General features: G+C 35.0%; 1 protein-coding gene across 1 annotated transcript in view; it reads right to left on the reverse strand.

The window, feature by feature from the left end:
• The window catches only part of LOC102191717, a 35,106-nt gene continuing 14,558 nt past the window's right edge, over nucleotides 805-21,352 (reverse strand). Inside the window, exons 10-18 of the mRNA XM_018058933.1 lie at nucleotides 20,510-20,609; nucleotides 16,186-16,440; nucleotides 11,590-11,699; nucleotides 10,622-10,795; nucleotides 9,139-9,373; nucleotides 8,172-8,315; nucleotides 6,922-7,031; nucleotides 5,029-5,132; nucleotides 805-1,645 (exon numbers count right to left, since the gene is read on the reverse strand). Coding sequence (XP_017914422.1) covers nucleotides 5,034-5,132; nucleotides 6,922-7,031; nucleotides 8,172-8,315; nucleotides 9,139-9,373; nucleotides 10,622-10,795; nucleotides 11,590-11,699; nucleotides 16,186-16,440; nucleotides 20,510-20,609 — 1,227 coding nt within the window. The 3' untranslated portion in view covers nucleotides 805-1,645; nucleotides 5,029-5,033. The remainder of the gene's footprint in view (nucleotides 1,646-5,028; nucleotides 5,133-6,921; nucleotides 7,032-8,171; nucleotides 8,316-9,138; nucleotides 9,374-10,621; nucleotides 10,796-11,589; nucleotides 11,700-16,185; nucleotides 16,441-20,509; nucleotides 20,610-21,352) is intronic.

The following is a 21,352-nucleotide window of genomic DNA, read 5'->3' on the forward strand; positions in this document are numbered from 1 at the left end:
TTTTTAAGAATCTGCTCAAAATTTTTTTTGTGTTCTGTTACTGTCTCATTATATATATATATATATATATGTATATATATTCTTTTTAATCTTTATCATTTACTCTCTTCTATTTTCTTAATGGTTCAGAATTTTTCTAATTTCTCAATTTGAGTACTTAGTTCATAGTTTTTCCTTTCTTATTTTATATCTGTATGTATATTTATGTTTATATATGCGTATACTATGTGCACATGTTTTTATTTCTAATTATGTAGATATTTGTTGCAGTCCTTATGTTATTGGGTTTTTAACGTCATCATGCAGTAGTCAGAGAAGAAAGTTTGTCTCTGTATATTTTTTGACCATTGTGATGCGTTTTTGTATGTTTTGGATCTTTGGTTCCATGTGGAGAAGTGAATTACAGAAATATATACATCACAAGTCTTTGTACTGTTAGTTAACCATTACAATTTAAATTTCAGTTAACCCTTATAATTGAAAACCTGTACAATTTAGTCTCTCCTTTTTAAGAGAGGTAGTGTGGTGCAGTGGTTAACAATTCAGATTTCAGAATAAATCTGATTGCACTCAAATCCTGGTGTGGCCACATACTTTACGTGTCACTTTAGGCACATCACTTAAGCTCTATTTTCTTTTGTTTCATTATTTCTAAAATAGAAATATTAATACTTGTTACTTCATAAAGGTGGTTGTGAGGATTAAAGTAGTGACTTAAATATACAATATCCCTTATAATAATCAAAATCTTTCAAATAATTCTGACAAATTATAACAAATATTGCTTATCATCATAGTATTTGATATCTAGATAATCATTTTATTTATAATGCAGTTCAGCATGTACTGATATATCTATTCAGCATTCTGCATGTATGCAATTGAAACAGTACATCTCCTTAGTCTGTAGCTCAGATGGCCATGTTGCCAAAATTCCTCTACTGACATTCACTTTCCAGAAATTTTAACATTTTCTTTCCCATTGCTGACATTTCCCACTCTCTTAGATGTTTTTTATCTAATAATGTCTTTTTTTCTATATAAGCACACCCAGTTATACCATCTTAAATCAAAAGCCCAATTTATTTTATACAATTACCAAGTGTTTCCTAAATAACAAAATTTTCCTGAAGCTTGGAAATCTGGAAAGAAAAATCATCAACAAGAAAGCACATTAATTTATGGATGAGAAGAAATATACAGAAGTACCATAATAACTTTCTGAAAAAAAATTGAACTTGACCTATGACGTTGATCAAATAATAAATTAGAAAAATTCTTCCAAATCATTCTAGTTGAAAGGTTTGATGAGTGATCAAAGGATGAGGTGACCCAGTTTGTGGTCCTTGTCTCCACAAGGGCACCATCCCCTTTAACCCTGCTGCTGAGGGCAGGTCATGACTAGTTCTCTTTACTCAGTAAAGTGCAGGTATTATATGCAATAAAACTAGAAAATCCAGTTTGCTTCTTCCACTTTATTTCCATCCATCCACCATTTTAATTGAAATTCTATTCTTTCTTAGAGGACACCAAAGAACAGTTCATTTGTTTTCACTTTAATTGAAAGTTAAAAGGTTAAACCTGGATGCTGTGCTGATAAAAATGCTTCCTGAAGCTGATAAACGGTTGGATTTCCTGTGATTTTCTGGAGAAGAGAAAAAGAAGAGAAAATCAATATAGTAATCCCTGGAAGTCTTCAATTTAATCCTTACTGTGATTTTTTTTTCCTTATTTTCTTCCATATACTTTTGCCATTTCCTCTACTTTCTATTGGTGACTTTTTTAGCTATTTACCAATAAGCAATTAGAGTGATCTTTGTAAAGTCTGAGTGAGATTATACCATTTTCCTGATTTTCACTCTGCCATTTCTCCCACTCACGTTCTCTAGTCAGCTGTCTTTTATCAGCATCTAACCAGTTTAAGCACACATTTGCCTCAGGAGCTTGCTTCCTGTTTCTGCTGCTGGGATGCATTTTCCACATAGAAACATGAGGTTCACCCCCTACTCTATTCATTCTGACTTCAAATAATTTCATCACTTCAAACCAGACTTTTCAAAGTGATCTGTCTATAACAGTACAGCATCTATCATTTTGTGTCTCTTTAGCCTTTTTTATTACTTATTTTCCCTTAGCTCATGCTACTCTCTGACATATATCTACTTGCTTGTGTATTTAGATTCTGTCTGCACTCACTAGAGTAAGAGCTTTCTGAGAGCAAGGATCCCATTTATCTTGTTCACTGGTATATTCTAAGCATCTATAATAGAACTAGGAACATGTTAAGTGCTTGATTAAATACTAGCCAAACAAATAATTCAATCCCCAATTGTGGTTCCATAGGGCTAATTAGAAACTAAAAGTTATTCTGCTAAAGTATCCATGGGCTTATGTAACCAGAGTGTCAGAAACCAGGAGAAGAAGATGGTAGGTAAATATTTATAGCATTGAGATCGTTTACAATAAAATATAATATTTTTTAAAACTTTATTTATTTATTTATTTTTAATTGGAGGCTAATTACTTTGCAATATTGTGGTGGTTTTTGCCATACATTAAGATGAATCAGCCAGGGGTGTACAAATGTCCCCCGATCTTGAACCACCCTCTCACTTCCCTCCCCACCCCACCCCTCTGAGTTGTCCCAGAGCTTGAGCTTTAAGTGTTCTGCTTCATGTATTGAACTTACACTGTTCATCCTTTTTACTTATGGTAATGTACATGTTTCAATTATATTCTCTCATATCGTCCCACCCTTGCCTACTCCTACAGAGGCCAAATATCAGTTCTTTACAACTATGTCTCTTTTGCTGTCTTGCCTCTAGGGTCATCACTACCATATTTATAAATTCCATTTATCTGCATTAACATACTGTATTGGTGTTTCTCTTTCTGACTTACTTCACTCTGTATAGTAGGATCCAGCCTCATCCACCTCATTAGAACTGACTCAAATGCGTCCTTTATATATATATATATATAATAGTTGAGTAATATTCCACTGTGCACATGTACCACAACTTACTTATCCATTTGTCTGCCAATGGACATCTAGGTTACTTCCATGTCTTAGTTTTTTTAAAGAGTGCTGCAATGAACATTGGGACACGTCTGTTTCAATTATGATTTCCTCGGTGCATAAGCCCAAAAGTGGGATTGCTGAGTCATATGGAACTTCTATTCCAGTTTTTTTAAGGAATCTTGACACTGTTCTCCATAGTGGCTGTACTAGTTTGCATTCCCCCTAACAGTATAAGAGGGTTCCCTTTTCTCCACACCCTCTCCAGCGTTTATTGATTGTAGCCTTTTGATGATGGCCATTCTGACTGGTGCAAGATGATACTTCATTGTGGTTTTGATTTGCATTTCTCTGACAATAAATTATGTTGAGCATCTTTTCATGTGCTTTTTAGCCATCTGCATGGCTTCTTTGGAGAAATGTCTGTTTAGTTCTTTGGCCCATTTTTTAATTGGGTCATTTATTATTTTGGTATTGAGCTTCATTTGCTGCTTATATATTTTGGGGGTTAATTCTTTGTCAGTTGCTTCATTTGCTATTATTTTCTCCCACTCTGATGGCTACCTTTTCACCTTGCTTATAGCTTCCTTTATTATGCAAAAGCTTTTAAGTTTATTTAGGTTCCATTTGTTTATTTTTATTTTTATCTCCATTACGCTGGGAGGTGAATCATAGAGGATCTTGATGTGATTTTGTCAGAGAGTGTTCTGCCTATGTTTTCCTCTAAGAGTTTTATAGTTTCTGGTCTTACATTTAGATCTTTAATCCATTTTGAGTTTATTTTTATGTATGGTGTTAGCAAGTGTCCTAGTTTCATTCTTTTACATGCGGTTGGTCAGTTTTCCCAGAACCACTTGTTAGATTGTCTTTTCTCAATTGCATATTTTTGCCTCCTTTATCAAAGATAAGGTGTTCACAGATAGGTGAATTAATCTCTGGGATTTCTATTTTGTTCTAGTGATCTATATTTCTGACTTTGTGCCAGTACCATACTGTCTTGATGCCTGTAGCTTTGTAGTATAGTATGAAGTCAAGCACTTTGATTCCTCCAGTTCCATTCTTTTTTCTCAAGATTGCTTTGGCTACTTGAGGTTTCTTGGTGTTTCCATACAAACTGTGACATTATTTGTTCTATTTCTGTGAAAAATACCATTGGTAGCTTGATAGGGATTGCATTGAATCTGTAGATTACTTCAGGTAGTATGCTCATTTTCACTATATTTATTCTTTCAATCCATGAACACGGTATATTTAGGTCATACCTGAATGGTATAGTGTTTTCTCTACTTTCTTCAGTTTAACTCTGAATTTTGAAATAAGAGGCTCATGATCTGAGCTACAGTCAAATCCTAGTCTTGTTTTTGCTGATGTATACTGCTTCTCTATCTTTGGCTGCAAATAATATAATTAATCTGATTTTGGTATTGACCATCTGATGATGTTCATGTGTAGAGTTGTCTCTTGTGTTGCTGGAAGAGGGTGTTTTCTATGACCAGTGTGTTCTCTTGGCAAAACTCTGTTAGCCTTTGCCATGCTTCATTTTATGCTAAAAGGTGAAATTTTCCTGTTACTCCAAGGATCTCTTGACTCCCTACTTTTGCATTACAGTCCCTTGTGATGAAAATGACATCTTTTTCTGGTGTTAGTTCTAGAAAGCCTTTTAGGTCATCATAGTACCCTTGAACTTCAGCTTCTTTGGTATTAGTGATTGGAGGATAGACTTGGATTACTGTGATATTGAATTGTTTGCCTAGGAAGCATATAGAGATCTTTCTATCATTTTTGTGATTGCACCCAATACTGGATTTTGGACTCTTTTTGTTGTCTTTGAGAGGGGGATCCAGATGCATATATAGAGAGTAAACAAATAACAACATATTACCAAATTACATAAACAAGGAACACCAATTCACTAATTCACAACTAAAGCAATGAGCTGTCTTTAGTCCTCACTATTAATATCACTCTCCTATTTCTTTTTCCTGCCAGCAACATCTCTTGATACTTACTATTTTCAGTTGCCAGGAAAGAGGTAGAAATATCTTGTCATAGAGAGTCTTTCAACAGTGGGCATCTGGGCTTTAACATTTGGTTTTTCAAATGATTGTTGTACCTAAAAGCAAAAAGAGATTCTAGATGATGCATATCTCTTATGCATCTCAGAAAATATTTTGCAAAAATAAGCCAAAAATTTTTTTTGGAATGAAGGGTGCTCCTAGGATTGATGGAACCAAGCCCTTGGATACTTTAACTCCTTGTTGCTGCTATTCTGCCTCTTAGATATGACACCCAATGTCAGAATAGTCTCTTTATCTCAAAATACATACCTCAGTCTCTCAGTCATGTCTGACTCTTGGTGGCCCCACAAAATTTTTGCCCATGGAATTTGCTAAGGGAGAATGCAGGAAGTGTTATTCCCTTCTCTGAGGGATCTTCCTGATCCAGGGATGGAACCTGGATCTCCTACATTGCAATCAGATTCTTTACCCTCTGAGCCATCAAGGAAGCCCTATGCCTAAACTAAGTATTTTCAAATTTCATTTTCTCTGCTTTCCATTTCTGATATATAGATTTGCTGATTAATTATTCCTTGGTATTTTTTCATGAGAATTGAACTTCAGAGATCCTCTATCTTCTACCTCCATTAAGTCTAACTCTTCAATTTAATATTGTAGGGTTTTGTCCTTAAGGTCTGAATGATGAGCAAGATTCACAGTCCCACCACTAAGTTGACCTTTGAGCCTTTTTGTTGTTGTTGTTGTTGTTCCCCATAGATTTATCAGTGAAATACTACTTACTTTGATCCACTATTTCTAATCTTTTCTGAGGAATTCCTTGAAAATGTAATTTTTAAATCTTATTAGTTCAATAGGACTTAACTTCCTACGTTCCTATTCACTGAGACTCTGACTCACTTTATATTACAATTTTCTCCAATTCATGAAAGGTATATCCTTTTATTTTCCCACAGAGTATTATTATTCTGTATGGTTTTAGTTTAAAAATAGCCACAGTTTCCCATGTTCATAATACCAGAAGCTTTCTTACTGAAAAAGGAGGGACATTTATTCACACATTCATGCATTTATTTCTTCAAAGACTATTAATTCCTACCTACTAGCATGTTGAGTATTGAATAAATCCCAGGTTTCATGAGCATGCATTCCAGTAAGTAAATGAAGATAGCAAACAAACAAACATATATTATTTGGGTTGTGGTAAGAATTATTTAGAAAAATAAATTAGGAAGGAGGGAGGAAATAGGGGATGTCCTGAGTTGGGGAATGAGTATCAAGCCTTCCTTTCTGGGCCACTCTATTCAAAGAATTTTTTTCAATTCTGTTCTCTTTCAAACGTCCTTGCTGTTCAGTCGCTAAATCATTGATATTCTTTGCAAGCTGTTCACATTTCCTAGGAACTTCTATTCATGGATCCTATCACACCTGCATCACACAATGTGTTTGTTGGAATATTTTTCAATACCTATCTCTCTCATAAGAATGTAAGTTCTAGGTAGCCTTATATCACATGTGTCTCACTTACACCTGTGTCACAAAGATATAACCCATTACTAAGTAGACCACTATATATATATATATATATATATATATATATATATATATAATTAAGCAGTGAAAATTAATCCAATATACTTTCCATTCTTTGAATTATAAGAATTTATAGCCCATAAGATACAAGCTTATATGTTGTAGCATTTTGTTCTTCTGTGGTGCATTAATGTAGTCGTTTTGTAAATTATATATTAAATAGCTGGATTACAGAAACCAAGTGCTACTCTACTTTTGTGTGCCTGAAAAAATCTTTTATTGTCACTTGAAAGGCAAATAATATTTAAGTTTTCCTTAGCAAATAAATGATTAGAAAAGAAAAGATGAACTTACCTTCCTAAATACTTCCTCAAGATGACAGCACCAAGCATATTTTTGGAAGCATGTGATGAGTCGTGTAATGAAGAGAGAACCTTTTTTGATGTCTCTCCAGGACACATTATCTATGATGATAAGAAGTGGTAAGCCTTGGGCTGTGGTGTTCATAATTTTTTTTTTACCTTTTTTTTTTTTTTTTAACTTTTAAAACAAAAATGTATCTTGGGAATTATTTTGACATATTTAGGGGAAGAACTTACAACCTTCCATTAACTCATTTTCCAAAAGAAGTTCAACTAAAGAAGCAGATCATCACAACTGAAGTTCATTTCATAGACTTTTGTCTTTTGGAGTCTGACTCTCTACTATGTGACTTATGTTTACCCACCTGGCTTTGAAAAGAGGCTTGAGAGATGATTGTAATTATCCTATTTTACAGAGGAAGGAATACAGGTTCAGAAGGAAGAATTTTTCCATGTTCATACAGGTGGTTGTTTACAGATTATAAATCATGATGTCTTACATAATATAGTGAACAAAATAGATCTAATGAAACTTTTGGAAGGGAGGAATATGCTTTTGGTATAGATAGTGGTGACAGATAGTGCTATAGATAGTGATATATACTTATCTCCTAACTCATTAAACTATATACATTAAACATGTACAGCTTTTTGTATGTTAACTATGCCTCCATAAAGTGATGAATGATTAAAATTGTCAAGTTAGAAATGCTCAGATATAAGGCCTCTCAAGATGATCATGTAGAGTTCAAGAAATAAATGCTCTTCCCTTACTAGTTAGAAGCCCCATTTTATCAATATCTTCTTCTTTTAAAAGGATATGTACCTACTTGCTAGCGCATGTTTATGGTGCTGCTCTAAAAAGCACCCTATGAGAAATAATAGAGAATATGAGTTGGAATTGATAATTTTTAAGAAAGGGCAGTCAGTCCTTAGATCCAAAAAAACTATACTCAAAATGTTAAATGGATTTAAAAGAAAACTGAATCAATAATCTGTTTGTAACCAGTGTGATAGTAAAGGGATTATCTTGTATTAGGTTGTTTCAATGGTTACTGTACGTTAGGCTATAAAGTAAACAGATCATAAAAATCAATTTTTAAAAGTGAAGAAAAAGTAAAATATATTGACAGTATTCAAAATTTGTATCAAATCATTGCTACTCATCTTATTTTTTTTAAGGAATCATTCAGAGATAGCCTTAGACCCACAAATCCCTGTCTGCAACTGAAAGACACATACGTGGAGTTGAGGAACAGAAAGCAATGAAGTCCTTCTCCACGTGGGTCTTGTAAACAGCATCCTCTTCCAGGTTCTCGGATGACTGTGAAAAGCTGTCTGCCAAGGCTGCTGGAGAGTCACTGACCCACAATTCCCCACGATTTGCTGTAGAGACATCAACTTTCTTCACACAGTGTCTCCCTCAGTGTGACTATTGCAATTACCTCATTATTTTACAATGTTTATTCTGACTAGTTTTATGCACGAAAGTACACACACAAGTACACAAATGTGAGTGCATCGCTACCCAACACTGCCTCTTTCTTATGTCATTGAGCAATGTGCCAATTAATAGTAAAAACAGGGTAAAATTGGAGGAATACATTTGCTGAGAATAACAAAGGAGTTAAAGCCTTATCTGCATAATCTCAGAGCATATTTATCATTTTATAGCTAAATTATTTCTATTTTTCATCTTTGAAAACTGCTCTAAAAGTTAAAATGACAATTGGGAGTCAGAAAAAAGAAAAAGAAGAAAACAAAAAATTTTCCCTGAAATCCCAAGTTCTCTCATCTCCCAATTCATTTCCATTTCAATAATCTATGAGAAAAAAAAGAAAAATACATTGCTATTATTTAATACTCCAACTTTCAAATGAAGTTCCTCTCAAGCCAGAGAACATCAAAATGTCTGTAAAACATTTACAAGCAAAAAAAATCATTTAAATGATTTCATTCCAAGGTTCGAATAATTATGTCTAATTTTTTTGAGGATTCTAGTGATCTCCTTCATCACTTACTTTAGATTGGATTTATCAGCTAATTTATCAGAAATTTATCATCTAACAAGTCTCATGAGACCAGCCCCCTAAATGGAATTTCCTAATAATTCAATTTAGTTTAAGATTGTTTCCCCCTAGAAATAAAACATGCACTTCAACACCTTTATGATCTTTATGAACTTTGCATTCTTCATCTCACAACTCACCACCTCTGCAGGCCTGGACAATGATGACTTTAGGTTTGTCCTTTAGACTGAGGCAATTACGGTTGTTGAATGTCTGGAAGATGGTGTCATAAGGTAATACATCTGGTTCCTCATCACTGTGCATAGTCCCACAGATCCCATCCAGGATGCCATGAGACATGAATACCAAGAATGTACTGTCTGAGGATTTGTGCTCTTCACGTGCAGCAAATTTCCACAGCACTGATTCCATGTCCTGAAAAGACCATAAAGTCTTAATTCAATAGACAAGCATTAAAATTAAACTGACCTATTTATTATGATCAGTATAAGGTCGGTCCGTAACATTTCAGTCTCAGTGCCTTTACATAGTGGATGCTCAATGATGATTTTATTTTTGTTTCTATAATGGATCAGTGGATTCAAACTTTGCTCCTGATATAACCTGTCCTCTTAATACATTTTACATTTGTTTATTGTCACTATATACTTTCCCTTTCAACTCTTTCCTTTCTCTCATTACTTAATAAGAAGCTTGAATAATAAATGTATCATACCATTTTCCTTCTAAAACACTCCACATCATACTTAGAATAAAGTAAAACTTCTGACATGAGCATACTTCTCCTTCTGACTTTCTTCCTCCTCCTCTGGTTACACCGATCTTTTCCTACTTTTCATGTAACAGTTTCATATTCAGTTCAGACTTTTCACTTGTAGTCATGCCTTCTTGGAATATATTTCATTCATATCTTTCTAGAGCTATCTTGTCCCTGATAGTCATGTGTCTGATCCCATATTATCTCCTCAAAGATGTTTTTCTTGGTCATGATTGAAACATTATTACTTATTATTATGTTATCAGTAAAACAATCAAACATTATTACTCCCCATTCACCAATGTATTCTTTTGTTTCCTTTTTCCTTTTCACTTTCTTTTCAATCTTAAAGACATACAGATATATCAAATCTCTGAAATGTTCTGTTTTGCTTAAGGCTTGATCATTCCCTGCCACCCAGAAAGTTAACCTATATCAGTGTCACCCAGAAAGTTAACCCATATCAGTGTGAGTTGGGAACCTTCTGTCTCATTTACTGACCCATCCCCCATGCCAGCATAGCCCCTGCCAGAGTCAGGATTCAGCATTTATATGAATGCTGTAAATAGCAGTTCACTCCTGCTAGCATTCTTTACTCCATAATTTTCTGGGAAATACTAGGGCTGAAAGTCAATCTTCACACTTCAGAATTGTGTGGGTACACATGCTCATCAGATTTTTTGTCAGGTTTTATGGAATTAAGGATATTTGAAACTCTAAAGAGACACAGATTTCACCTATCTTACTATTTACTTTACAACACACATTCACACATTTAGATACACACATGCACATAAATGAGACCCATGATTGTATAAGCATTTGCTTAGTATTATAAAGTTCCCTTGTTAGTAGGAGGATATGTGTTGAGTATGTGTGTGTCAGGGTGGGTGAGGGATCCTCACTCTGGCTGTGAGTTTCTCTTCCACTTCCACAGTGTAGCCAAGACCCTCAAGCAGCTGCTTCATTCCAAGAATGTCAAGGTCAGCCCCATTCCTGGGAGGAAGATGATCAAACTCTGTATTGCATATGATGAGAGCCAGACGAGTGCGGTCCTTTCTCTCCTTTATTGGATAGATCTGCAACAAATTGATATGCAATGAGTTTGATTTACCTAAATCTCTCTTAAACCTTCATTTACCAATCACTGTTGCTACTAAGGGCTTGCATAGTTGTCCCCTCTCCTATCCTGTACCAGAAGACACTGCCCTTCCTCTCTCTTACTAATGGATTAAATTGACAATAGACAAAAGTACAAATTGGAAGTGAATTGTCTTTGAAAAGCCCAGAACAGGATCCAAACATATTTGTGATGGTTACTCAAGAATCTTGAAAAGACTAGAACATCTCCTACCCTCTCATTCTTGTCTTTCTTTTACAGCTAGTCAAATCTTTCTTAACATTCAAGATTCAAGTCAAATTTTGTAAAAACTAGGAGATATTTGCCATTGGCTCCAGCTAAAAATAAATACACCAAGGTTTATTTGCCTTAGGAAACATTATTTTGACACTGTTTTTAACACTAACTTATTATGTTTTGCAGATGTTAACATTTTTTTAACTAGAATGTAACTAATTATTACTCAGCCATGTTATTTCATAAACATTTTAATTCTATGACTACAGCTAAAATTCTAATAAATCCAAAATATATTTGACAACAAATAAATGAAAAAATGACAGACATATTTTATCATAGGGAAATAGAACTAGAATTTGTGTGAGGCCATGTGATTTCCTCCCACTCCAAGTATTTATAAACAAGATTACCACTGTCCCCACCCTGCTGTTCTGTAACTAGCCCTTTAAGAAATTATGTAATTAGTGAAAGAAGTTGCTTCTCTTCCTCCCTTTCATGTACAGAACACAGCACCTCTCCAGCCCTTTCTTTACACAGTTTCAGGAATTCTTCATGAGGGCAAAGCTTGAGGGTAACTGCAGATCCTGCTGACTCGTCTGGTCCAGCCACAGTTTCCTCAGGAGCTGCAAGATACATCACATGATATAATTGGTGATATGTGTCCCTATGACCCAGTTATCACCCAAGAAGACTGACAGAGAGGGGACAGTCTGGGAAAAAGGTTTTAACACATTTGGTCATAGGAGATAGATGTATTATCACTGGGAAAGAAGGGAGAAATACTTGGTAGTTAGAGCAGAGCTACTAACAAATGCAATCACATATTCTGATATTGTGAAAAAAATAACCTTGATGATTTGGGTGGGATCAAATAACTTTGTTCCTTACTGAACAAAACAATTTTATTTTTCAAATAGTTTTATTCTAAGGTATTAATTATCTACGTGGACTTTCTATTGTCTCTGAGCAAGAGCACATTGACTAAATATTCATCAGTGTTATCTATTATAAGTATAATTGAATCACATGTGCAATTTTAAATTTTCTAATGCACATTGTAAATAAAAATAGTATCAATTAATTTAAAATTAACATAATATATAAAAAATTTTTATCATTTTAATGTGTTACTAAACACAATTTATGCACATAAAAGCTAAGTCCAATATCTCAAGTCCATTCCTAATTCACACAACAAATATAGACATGTACACCCCCAAATACTTAAAGGAATCTTGAATCTTGTATCACCCAGGTATTATTTTTTTTTCAACCTCAGCATGAATTCTTAAGCTTTCCAGAGAAAGTGAGCCTCAAGGATTCCTCATGAAGCTATGAATTCAACTATTTAAAAAAGAAATGCTGTCTATTAACCATAGTACTGTACCCAGTGTCAAAAGGACAAATTTGCCAGAGATTCTACATTCTACCTACTCTGAATGTCTGCCTCCAAATGCTGAATAACTACCACTGGGTTTTCAACACATATGGAGGAAATAATTTCTCCCTCTTGGAAATATTTGTTTCTGACTCATTCTGCCTTAATCCCTTGAGAAATGTAATATTTTCTGAAACTGGTTGGCCTCATTTGACTAAGATTGTGCAAGAGACTGGGAAAGTCCAAAGCCCGTCCTTTTAGAGGGAAGGAAGAGAGTCTTCATAAGCAAAAACCTAAAGAGAAGTTTATCAAGAACTAATATAACAAGGTTTTTGTCTATGAAAGGAATAAACCTCTATGTTCATATACATGAACTAATCAAATTTTTCTTATTAATTTAATTTACATTAGAAAGCCAATATCATCTTTTATAATTATTTTTATTTATTTTTTCCATTACTTTTTAAATAATATTTTTATAAATGTCTTTCTAAAAAGTATGCTAAAAATCTAAGCTCTGGAGAGGCAGCAAATGGTAAGTCTTTAAGTGTACCAAACTCTCTGAACATTTATTTTCATAGATTATATGAACATATCTACGTATTTCATAAGATTCTGCCAATGTGAAGATATTTGGGGTCCTGGGATACTCTCTGGTCAGAACGCATGTTTTGTCATTAAAAGCCTCCTGTTTTCAAGTAATTTACAGGTTTGGTATACTCTTAAATTTAACAAATGCCATCTCCTAATGGCCATGTCTACATATAGATGCAGCATTTACAAATAAAACTGAAAATTAGACTTTCTTATATCTAATAGCAAAATTAGCATGAATCATTTCAATATAGCATAATAACTATAGTGCAGCCTGCTGTCCAAAGGGAGTGCCCATGGGCCTGATAGAATAGCAAAAAAAAAAAAAAAAAAAAGAAAGAAAAAAGAAAAAGAAAGAAAGGAAAAGAAAATTTGGAGTTTAGATAAAACATTTTAATATCTCAGTTTTATCTGTTGTCTAATGGTGTGCTCAGGAAGTCTCTTAAACTGAAACAGAAATAAAGATACTGATGCTAGATAAGACAAGGCCACGTCCCTTGGAATGGTAAGAATTTGAATAATTATCTTCCTGACTAAATAGCAGTTATTGGTAAATAGTCTGTGTGAGGGCTTCCCTGGTGGCTCAGAGGTTAAAGCATCTGCCTGCAAGGTGGGAGACCCGGGATCAGCAAGATCCCCTGGAGAAGGAAATGGCAACCCACTCCAGTATTCTTGCCTGGAGAATCTCATGGATGGAGGAGCCTGGTAGGTTACAGTCCACGGGGTCTCAGAGTTGGACACGACTGAGCGACTTCACTCACTCACTCAGTCTGTGTGAAAGTGAAAGTGTTAGTCGCTCAGTTGTGTCCAACTCTTTACTACCCCATGGACTGTAGCCCACAATGCTCTTCTGTCCATGGATTTCTCCAGGAAAGAAAATTGGAGTAGGTAGCCATTCTCTTCTCCAGGGGATTTTCCTGATCCAGGGATCAAGCCCAGGTCTCCTGCATTGCAGGCAGATTAAGATAAGATAAAATAAAACAAAATAGGAGATAATTCAAAAAATGGAAATCAGAATTGAAGTAATGAGAACTTCAAGATGATTTTAGCAATTGCAGGATCCAGAACAAATCTTCAACTGAAATAACGTATCCTATCAGAAGAGTCGCTGGCAGGCGGGAGGCAAGTATAGACCTATTTGTTAAAACAAATAGCTTGGATTCTTCCTATCTCTCACCCCATTTTCTCAATACTATGCTAAGAATCCTCCATGCCCCAAAGGCCTAATATTCTAATATTGCACATTCTAATTGCCCAACTTACCCAGCTTCCTGACCTCCTAGACCAGGGCACTCTAGGTGTCCTAGGACTCTTCTGGAGGTTCCATGTACAGATAGAACTCAGGGGACTACTGGATACTTCATGAAAGAATCTGCACCTGCCTCCTGCCCGCCACGGATTCTGCTGACAGGTTATTTCAATTTAAGATTCATTCTCGTTTCTGGGATTGCTAAAATCATTTTGAAGTTCCCATTACTTCAACGCTGATTCCTATTTGTTGAATTATCTCTAATTTTGTGTTGTCTTATTTTATCTTATATTTTCTATTCTTTTCCATCCTGGCTTATTACAGGATATTGAGTATAGTGCCCTGTGCTGTACAGTAGGTCCTTGTTTATCCATTCTATATGTAATGGTTTGCATCTACTAACTCCAAAATCCCAGTCAATCCCTCTCCCACACCTCTCCCCCTTGGAAACTACAAGTCTGCTCTCTGATTTTTTTTCTAAATCCAAATCATTTTTATCCCACCCCAGTTTAAGAGAAAGTAATAAACTTGCACAAGGACCAACTTAAATATGAATGATAACATCTTAGATATCTATTAGACTAGTATGTACTTCTTGCTGGTGGTAGCGTCCCTTCTACATAGAGAAAAGTTAAGTCGCTCAGTCGCGTCCAACTCTTTGTGACCCCGTGGACTGTAGCCCACCAGGCTCCTCCATCCATGGGATTCTCCAGGCGAGAATACTGGAGTGGGTTGCCATTTCCATCTTCAGGGGATCTTCCTGACCCAGGGATCAAACCCAGGTCTCCCGCATTGCAGGCAAATGCTTTAACCTCTGAGCCACCAGGGAAGGGCTTATTAAAAATACTTAGTTGCTGTAGTGAGGTCTCTACAATAGTGTGGCATTTCATTTGTTACAGCTTACTATTATTAATAAGCTCCAGTATTCTGGGCTGAAATTTCAGGTTAAATTATACCAAATTGAGTCCATCACTGGTGAACTTGGACCTGAGGATATTTAGACTCTAGTGATATTTAGAATTTAATTAAAGTGAATTTTTGAAAGAGGTTAAGATATTGAACACTTTATAGGCATTCACCTAATCATATTTTGTAAACTCACAGGAATACATAAGCCTTGTAAAGGTATAAACATTATAAGCTAGAGAATAATTATGATAATTACTACTTATTACATGGATGCATCCAGCTTTTATTATATGCCTTATAATATGCTTTATATATATGGTATATCCTTGGTACTCTGCTAGGAGCTATTATTCATTGATGAAAAAAAGAAGTGAGCTGGATTAAGAAACTCTGCATTGTAGTCTTCTTTAATGAGATAGGGGATAGAAGTGGAACAGATTTGATAGGGAGAATTAAGTATTTCATTTTTTATATCTTAGCTTTGTGAAGTCAATGGAACAATCATATTTGGAGCTCAGAGGAAAATTCCAGATGGGAGCTAAAATATTAGGAATTGTCAGCCCATACCTGCCATTATGTCCCTGGCCTTACAAAATCTGTGACAAAGTTAGTGAAATTGTTCCCATTTCATGGATGCTCATACTGATGTTTATGAAGGATAAAAAACTTGAATGAAGACACATAGTGTCCAATGTGACAGAAACCTAAGTTCAGGTTCAGATATTCCTTATTATAAAGTCTTTGTAGCTATCTCAATGAACAACCTTCTGCTTAGAAGACTCAGCTTCTCAGCTAATTGGAAATTGGATGCCCTCCCACAAGTGACAAAGTGGCCTCTAAAAGGGCAATGATAGATTTAATGAAAATTATACATTAGTAATAGAAGGATGAGGGAACTATAGAAGACAGTGGAACAGCCTTAGAGTGAAGTAGATTCTTAAAAAATTAAGATATCCCTTGTAAAGAATTCCAGTCTTACCTTTTATATTGGTGGAATTTTTGTCTATGTTTAGGAAAGTTTGAACAAAGACTTGACCTGCCTCTTGGTTTTTCTGTCGTATAGAATCAACCAAGACCCGGGCTTTGTCTTGAAGTTTGGCATCATAAATTTTTTTCTTCTCCTCTTCCTCCAATTTCAGGACGTTTTTTTCCACAAAGTCATCCAAAAGGCCAGAAATGAGTTCTTTGCCCAAAGATTCCAACGTCTTAAGTGGGTTTTTGTTGTGTTTGTCTTCTGTTAGAAATACAAAGCTTCAACTTGATCTTGTCTTAAAAAATTCAGAATTGAAAACAATCTGGTGGTTGATCTTTCAATATTATAGATCAGCCTGACAGCAGGTTAATTTATTACTGTCTGGGATAATTTGAATTTTTGTGGGGAAATAAAGAAGTCAAATTACTAAAAATTTTGTTGTAACACCATAGATATTATTTGAACATGTAGTGTATGGGAAGACAGGATATCTCATCAATCCTTAATTAAACCTACAAGAGAGTTATACAGTCCATCTAGAAATAAAATAGCCTTGACACAAAATGACATAGTCTAAAACAATTCACCAAGACATTGAACAAGAACTTTGGCACAGAAGCATCAGCCTCATTATTTATGTTAGCTTCAAGTAGTCTTTCAATAAATGTATATTGGACAACTTTTATGAGAAAGAAACATGGAAATTAACAAACATGAATAAAATGTTTCCTAATATCTGTTCATTTAATAATAGCTAACATCTCTTAAAAGATAAGTATAAAGCAATATAAAATATTATTTACAAGTATACTAAGTAATTTGTAAATATTAATATGATAGACACTCACAATCATCCAAAGAGATAGTTAATACTTTCCCTATTTTGCAGATCATTTAAATAAAATGCTGGATCACATTTCTGTTCTTATGCCATAACCATAGCGCAGCTTCAGTAAGTACAATTGATATTCATTAAGCCCCATTGGTCTTAAGTGCTTTATATGAATCTTCTCAAAGTTAATAAAAATTTCATGTAATAGATATATTAAAATTTCTATTATATGGTAAAAGAAACAAGCACAGAGCAGTTAGTTAAATATTTGACCAAAATTGTGTGAAGAGTATGCCACATTAGTAAGAAGGCAGAGGGAGATTCAAACTCAGAGTTTCGGAATCCAGAATTATCACTCTTAAATCATCAAACTACTTTACATGATACTTGGGAAAGTGAAAGTGAAAGTCACTCAGTCCTGTCCGGTGTCTGACTCTTTGCGACCTCATGGACTGTATAGTACATGGAATTCTCCAGGCCAGAATACTGGACTGGGTAGCCTTTCCCTTCTCCAGGGGATCTTCCCAATCCAGGATCGAACTTGGTAAAGAGGTATTTAAGGGAACAGAAAGTAATCAGGGACTCGGAAAAGACTGGACAAATTTCTTCAGGTGAAGGCGCAAAAGGCTGCTTCTCAGAAAAAGTCACAGAAACATTGGTTTTAGAGTACAGCAGACACATGTCACAACAGAGGATTTGAAGAATTACAAACAACATACAATTAATGTATGAGATGTTTACTCTGATGGGATTCTGGGATTCTTTTTAATTTATTTCTGCCCTCAACAAAGTTGAATGATGACTGAATGAGTGGTACTAGGAGAAATACGGTAAACGATTAAAGTTTTTTTATAACTTTGGCATTACATCCGCTATTATCTACATGTACTCATGGCTTCAGTTATTAGCTTTAAATAATAAATTAATTATTCAAATAAATAATTTCTGAATTTATAGACCAGCCCAAAGATGGATCTCAATATTAAGGCTCATATAGTCATTTTTTCTCTGTATACCACAAACTCTTAAACTCAACTTTTAAAAGCTGAACTGTTAGTTTTTCATCACCTGCTTCATTCCCTATACATACTAGTAAATGATATCTTACATTCAATTATACCAAATCAGTAAAAACTGGTGATATTGAACCTCTTCTACCAACTATATCTTATTTTCCATTTCACATCAAACTGTATTGATTTTATATACTAAATATTTGCAGAATCTGACTGCTTTTCCTTTTCTAATAGTTCAGTACTCCAGTTCAGACCAATATCTTTTCTTTTTTAATTACTCTAAGAATCAGATAAGTCTACTCTTGGACCTTTCTAATCAGTTCTTCACAATGAAGCAGAGTCACAGTTCTAAAGATCATTTGAATAGATTTCACTGTGAAATGTCTCTGCTGCTGCTGCTGCTAAGTCTCTTCAGTCGTGTCTGACTCTGTGCAACCCCATAGACGGCAGCCCACCAGGCTCTTCCTTCCTTGGGATTCTTCAGGCAAGAACACTGGAGTGGGTTGCCATGTCCTTCTCCAGTGCATGAAAGTGAAGAGTGAAAGTGAAGTCGCTCAGTCCTGTCCTACTCTTAGCGACCCCATGGACTGTAGCCTATCAGGCTCCTCCACCCATCGAATTTTCCAGGCAAGAATACTGGAATGAGTCGCAATTGACTTCTCCGTGAAATGTCTCAGTTTATTGTAATCTAGGTCTTCTTGTTCAGCCTCATCCTCTGCTACCATACCTACCTTGCTCATTACATTTTGAACACTTTGCTCTTCATTCAGGTTCTAGAAAGTTATGCACAGTTTCTCACACCCAACATTCCTCATTCCTTTCTTTTTATCTTCAAGTCTCAAATGACATGCCATTTTCTTTTGGAAATTCTCCCTAATGCTTAAAACTAGACCGAGTGTCAGAGCTATATGCTCCCAGAGAAACTTGTTTCAACCTAAGGTAGCATTTTTTCCCCTTATAGTTGTTAACTAGTTAACAATGGCAACAAAACTCATTAGTGTATTGAATCACTCTACTAGTTTTTGTCTACTGCTTTTCAGTTTCTCATTTCTGTTATTTAATGATGTCCTGATTCCAATTCAATAACCAGTGAAGTCATCCTGCCTAGCTAAAGATGCAGCCATGATTGTGAATTTAAAATACTACTTCCCAGACAAATGCTGTATTAGTATCCTGAAGAAGACACTAAGAAGATACTAGAAAACAGTTAATACTCACATTTTAGGAGCTTAAATTAAACATGTGAAATGAGACAGAAACCTGGAAATAATTACACTACAGGGAAAATGAAAGAAATATGAGTGGGGTGAATGCAATAAACATTTTTTAAGGAAACTGAAATCTTGCTTTAGGGAGATTAATGGAAGGGTGAATAAATAGTAATATATTCTGAAAGGTATGAAAACCTCCCTGACAAGTTCAGACATTTATTTTGTTTGTTTGTTTTAATGGTAGTAAGGATCATTGCAATTAACAGAGTAAGAAAATCTAAGTTTCGATATCTAGAGCATAAGAACTGAAAGATAATGATCTATTCTTTCCTAACAATGCTAATCTGCAGACAAACCTAATGCAGACACATAAGAATCATTTGTAGATCGTTAAAAGATTATAAATTACAGCCTATTCATGGTTGAGTAAATCAAGGTTAGGGAGGGGGAAATAATCTAAGTGTGTTAATGTCTATAGATTATTTAGATTTATTGTAAAGTTTAGAAATCATTGATTTAATTGAACCTCTTCCTTTTCAAATGAAGGAAATGAAGCAAAGAAATGATTTAAAATACTTGAATATTAGCTGCATAAATAATATAAATAATAGCTGCATAAATAGACCTCATTTCTTACGCTCTCCAGCTTCTGTGTGTAAGATATGTGACCTGAAAGCAATATGCAAATGGCTTGGAAGATTAAATTCTGGAGAGGAGACTAGTTAAAAACTGTGATAACAGTCCAAGAAATAGTGTGCTAGAGTAGTTAGCACCAGAGCTAGAAATGAGGAAAAAAATGGAGTCACTTAATAAAGACCAAGATCGTAATTCAATATAGAAGATGACAAGGGAAGGTCTCACTTAGGGAAGGGGAAATAATCTTATCTGATCACTTATCTGATCATGGAGAGAGTTTTATGGAATCGAGAAGAAGCCTAGAAGATATAATAAAGTGTTAAAGAATTTTCAGTTTTCTCACATATAAAAATGTACTGTATTTGTCTTTGCCCACCCCTCATTTTGATTATCAGAAGCTGCAAAAACAGAATTAACTGCTTCCTGGCTCTGGGCTATCTGGAGATCATACCCTCCTTCAGTCTCTGAGGCAGAGTTTTCAGTTTAAGCTACACAGAACTAACAGGAAGAATGTAACGTTCACAGAAAAGGCTCACTTCCCTTTTGTATATTTCTGTCTGTCACAGAGCAATTAATAAAGTGTTTTCTAAGACTCCAGTGTCTGACCCCTAGCTAGGAAAAAGACCCCTACTCACCAGCCATAGATAATAGGCTTAGTATCTTCCTACTGCCTTGAAGGAGCACAATCTCGAAAATGAAAGTTACTGGGCATTTCCTTAGTACCAGGGGCTGGGACTTTTAACAACAGATTGAGAAATTCTTGTTCAGAACTTCCGGGTTCACTGTCGGGAAATCCCCTTTTGTCAGCAAATGAATTTCCCAATCCTTTGGGAAGAAATGTTTATTCACTTTGGAAGAAAAAAATCAAAATGACAATACATTTTCCGACCTATGTTGGCACCTCTTGTTTTTTTGTTTTTTTTTCCCTTTCCTCAGTCCCCTACACCTTGTTTCTTTGTTGTTCTCTCTCAGATATCTCAGTGTTTAAAGGACTTAAAACTAACAAATCCCATTTCATTTCAGGATAAGGATTATCAGAACAACGTTTGCTTCCTTTTTAACTGTGCTATTAATGGCAATATCATCTCTCTGTCTCCCTGTCATTTTAAACATTTATTGGAAATAAGTTCTGAATGCTTGCCTTCATTTCATGCTTTTCTTTTAGTGCCTAGTTTCCTTAACATTTAATTTTTACTGAAAGTAACAGTTCCTCTTTTTGTTGTATTCTGAACAAAGACTGACCATAGAAGCACTGTCATGATGTAGTACAATGATCCTGTGATAATACAAAAGAAATAGATTCCATTAGTGGGGGGAAAAAAAAAAGTGACATGCTCAACTTTGAAGATTTTTAAAAGCTCAGAAGTTCTAGGTCCATCCATGTTGCTGCAAATCATACTACAGAAATAAGTCAGAAAAGAAAGACAAATATCATGTGATATCACTTATATTTGGAATTGAAAGAAAGTGGTACAAAT

The sequence above is a fragment of the Capra hircus genome, chromosome 15, assembly GCF_001704415.2.
Source record: "Capra hircus breed San Clemente chromosome 15, ASM170441v1, whole genome shotgun sequence".
In the NCBI taxonomy this organism is placed as follows: domain Eukaryota; kingdom Metazoa; phylum Chordata; class Mammalia; order Artiodactyla; family Bovidae; genus Capra; species Capra hircus.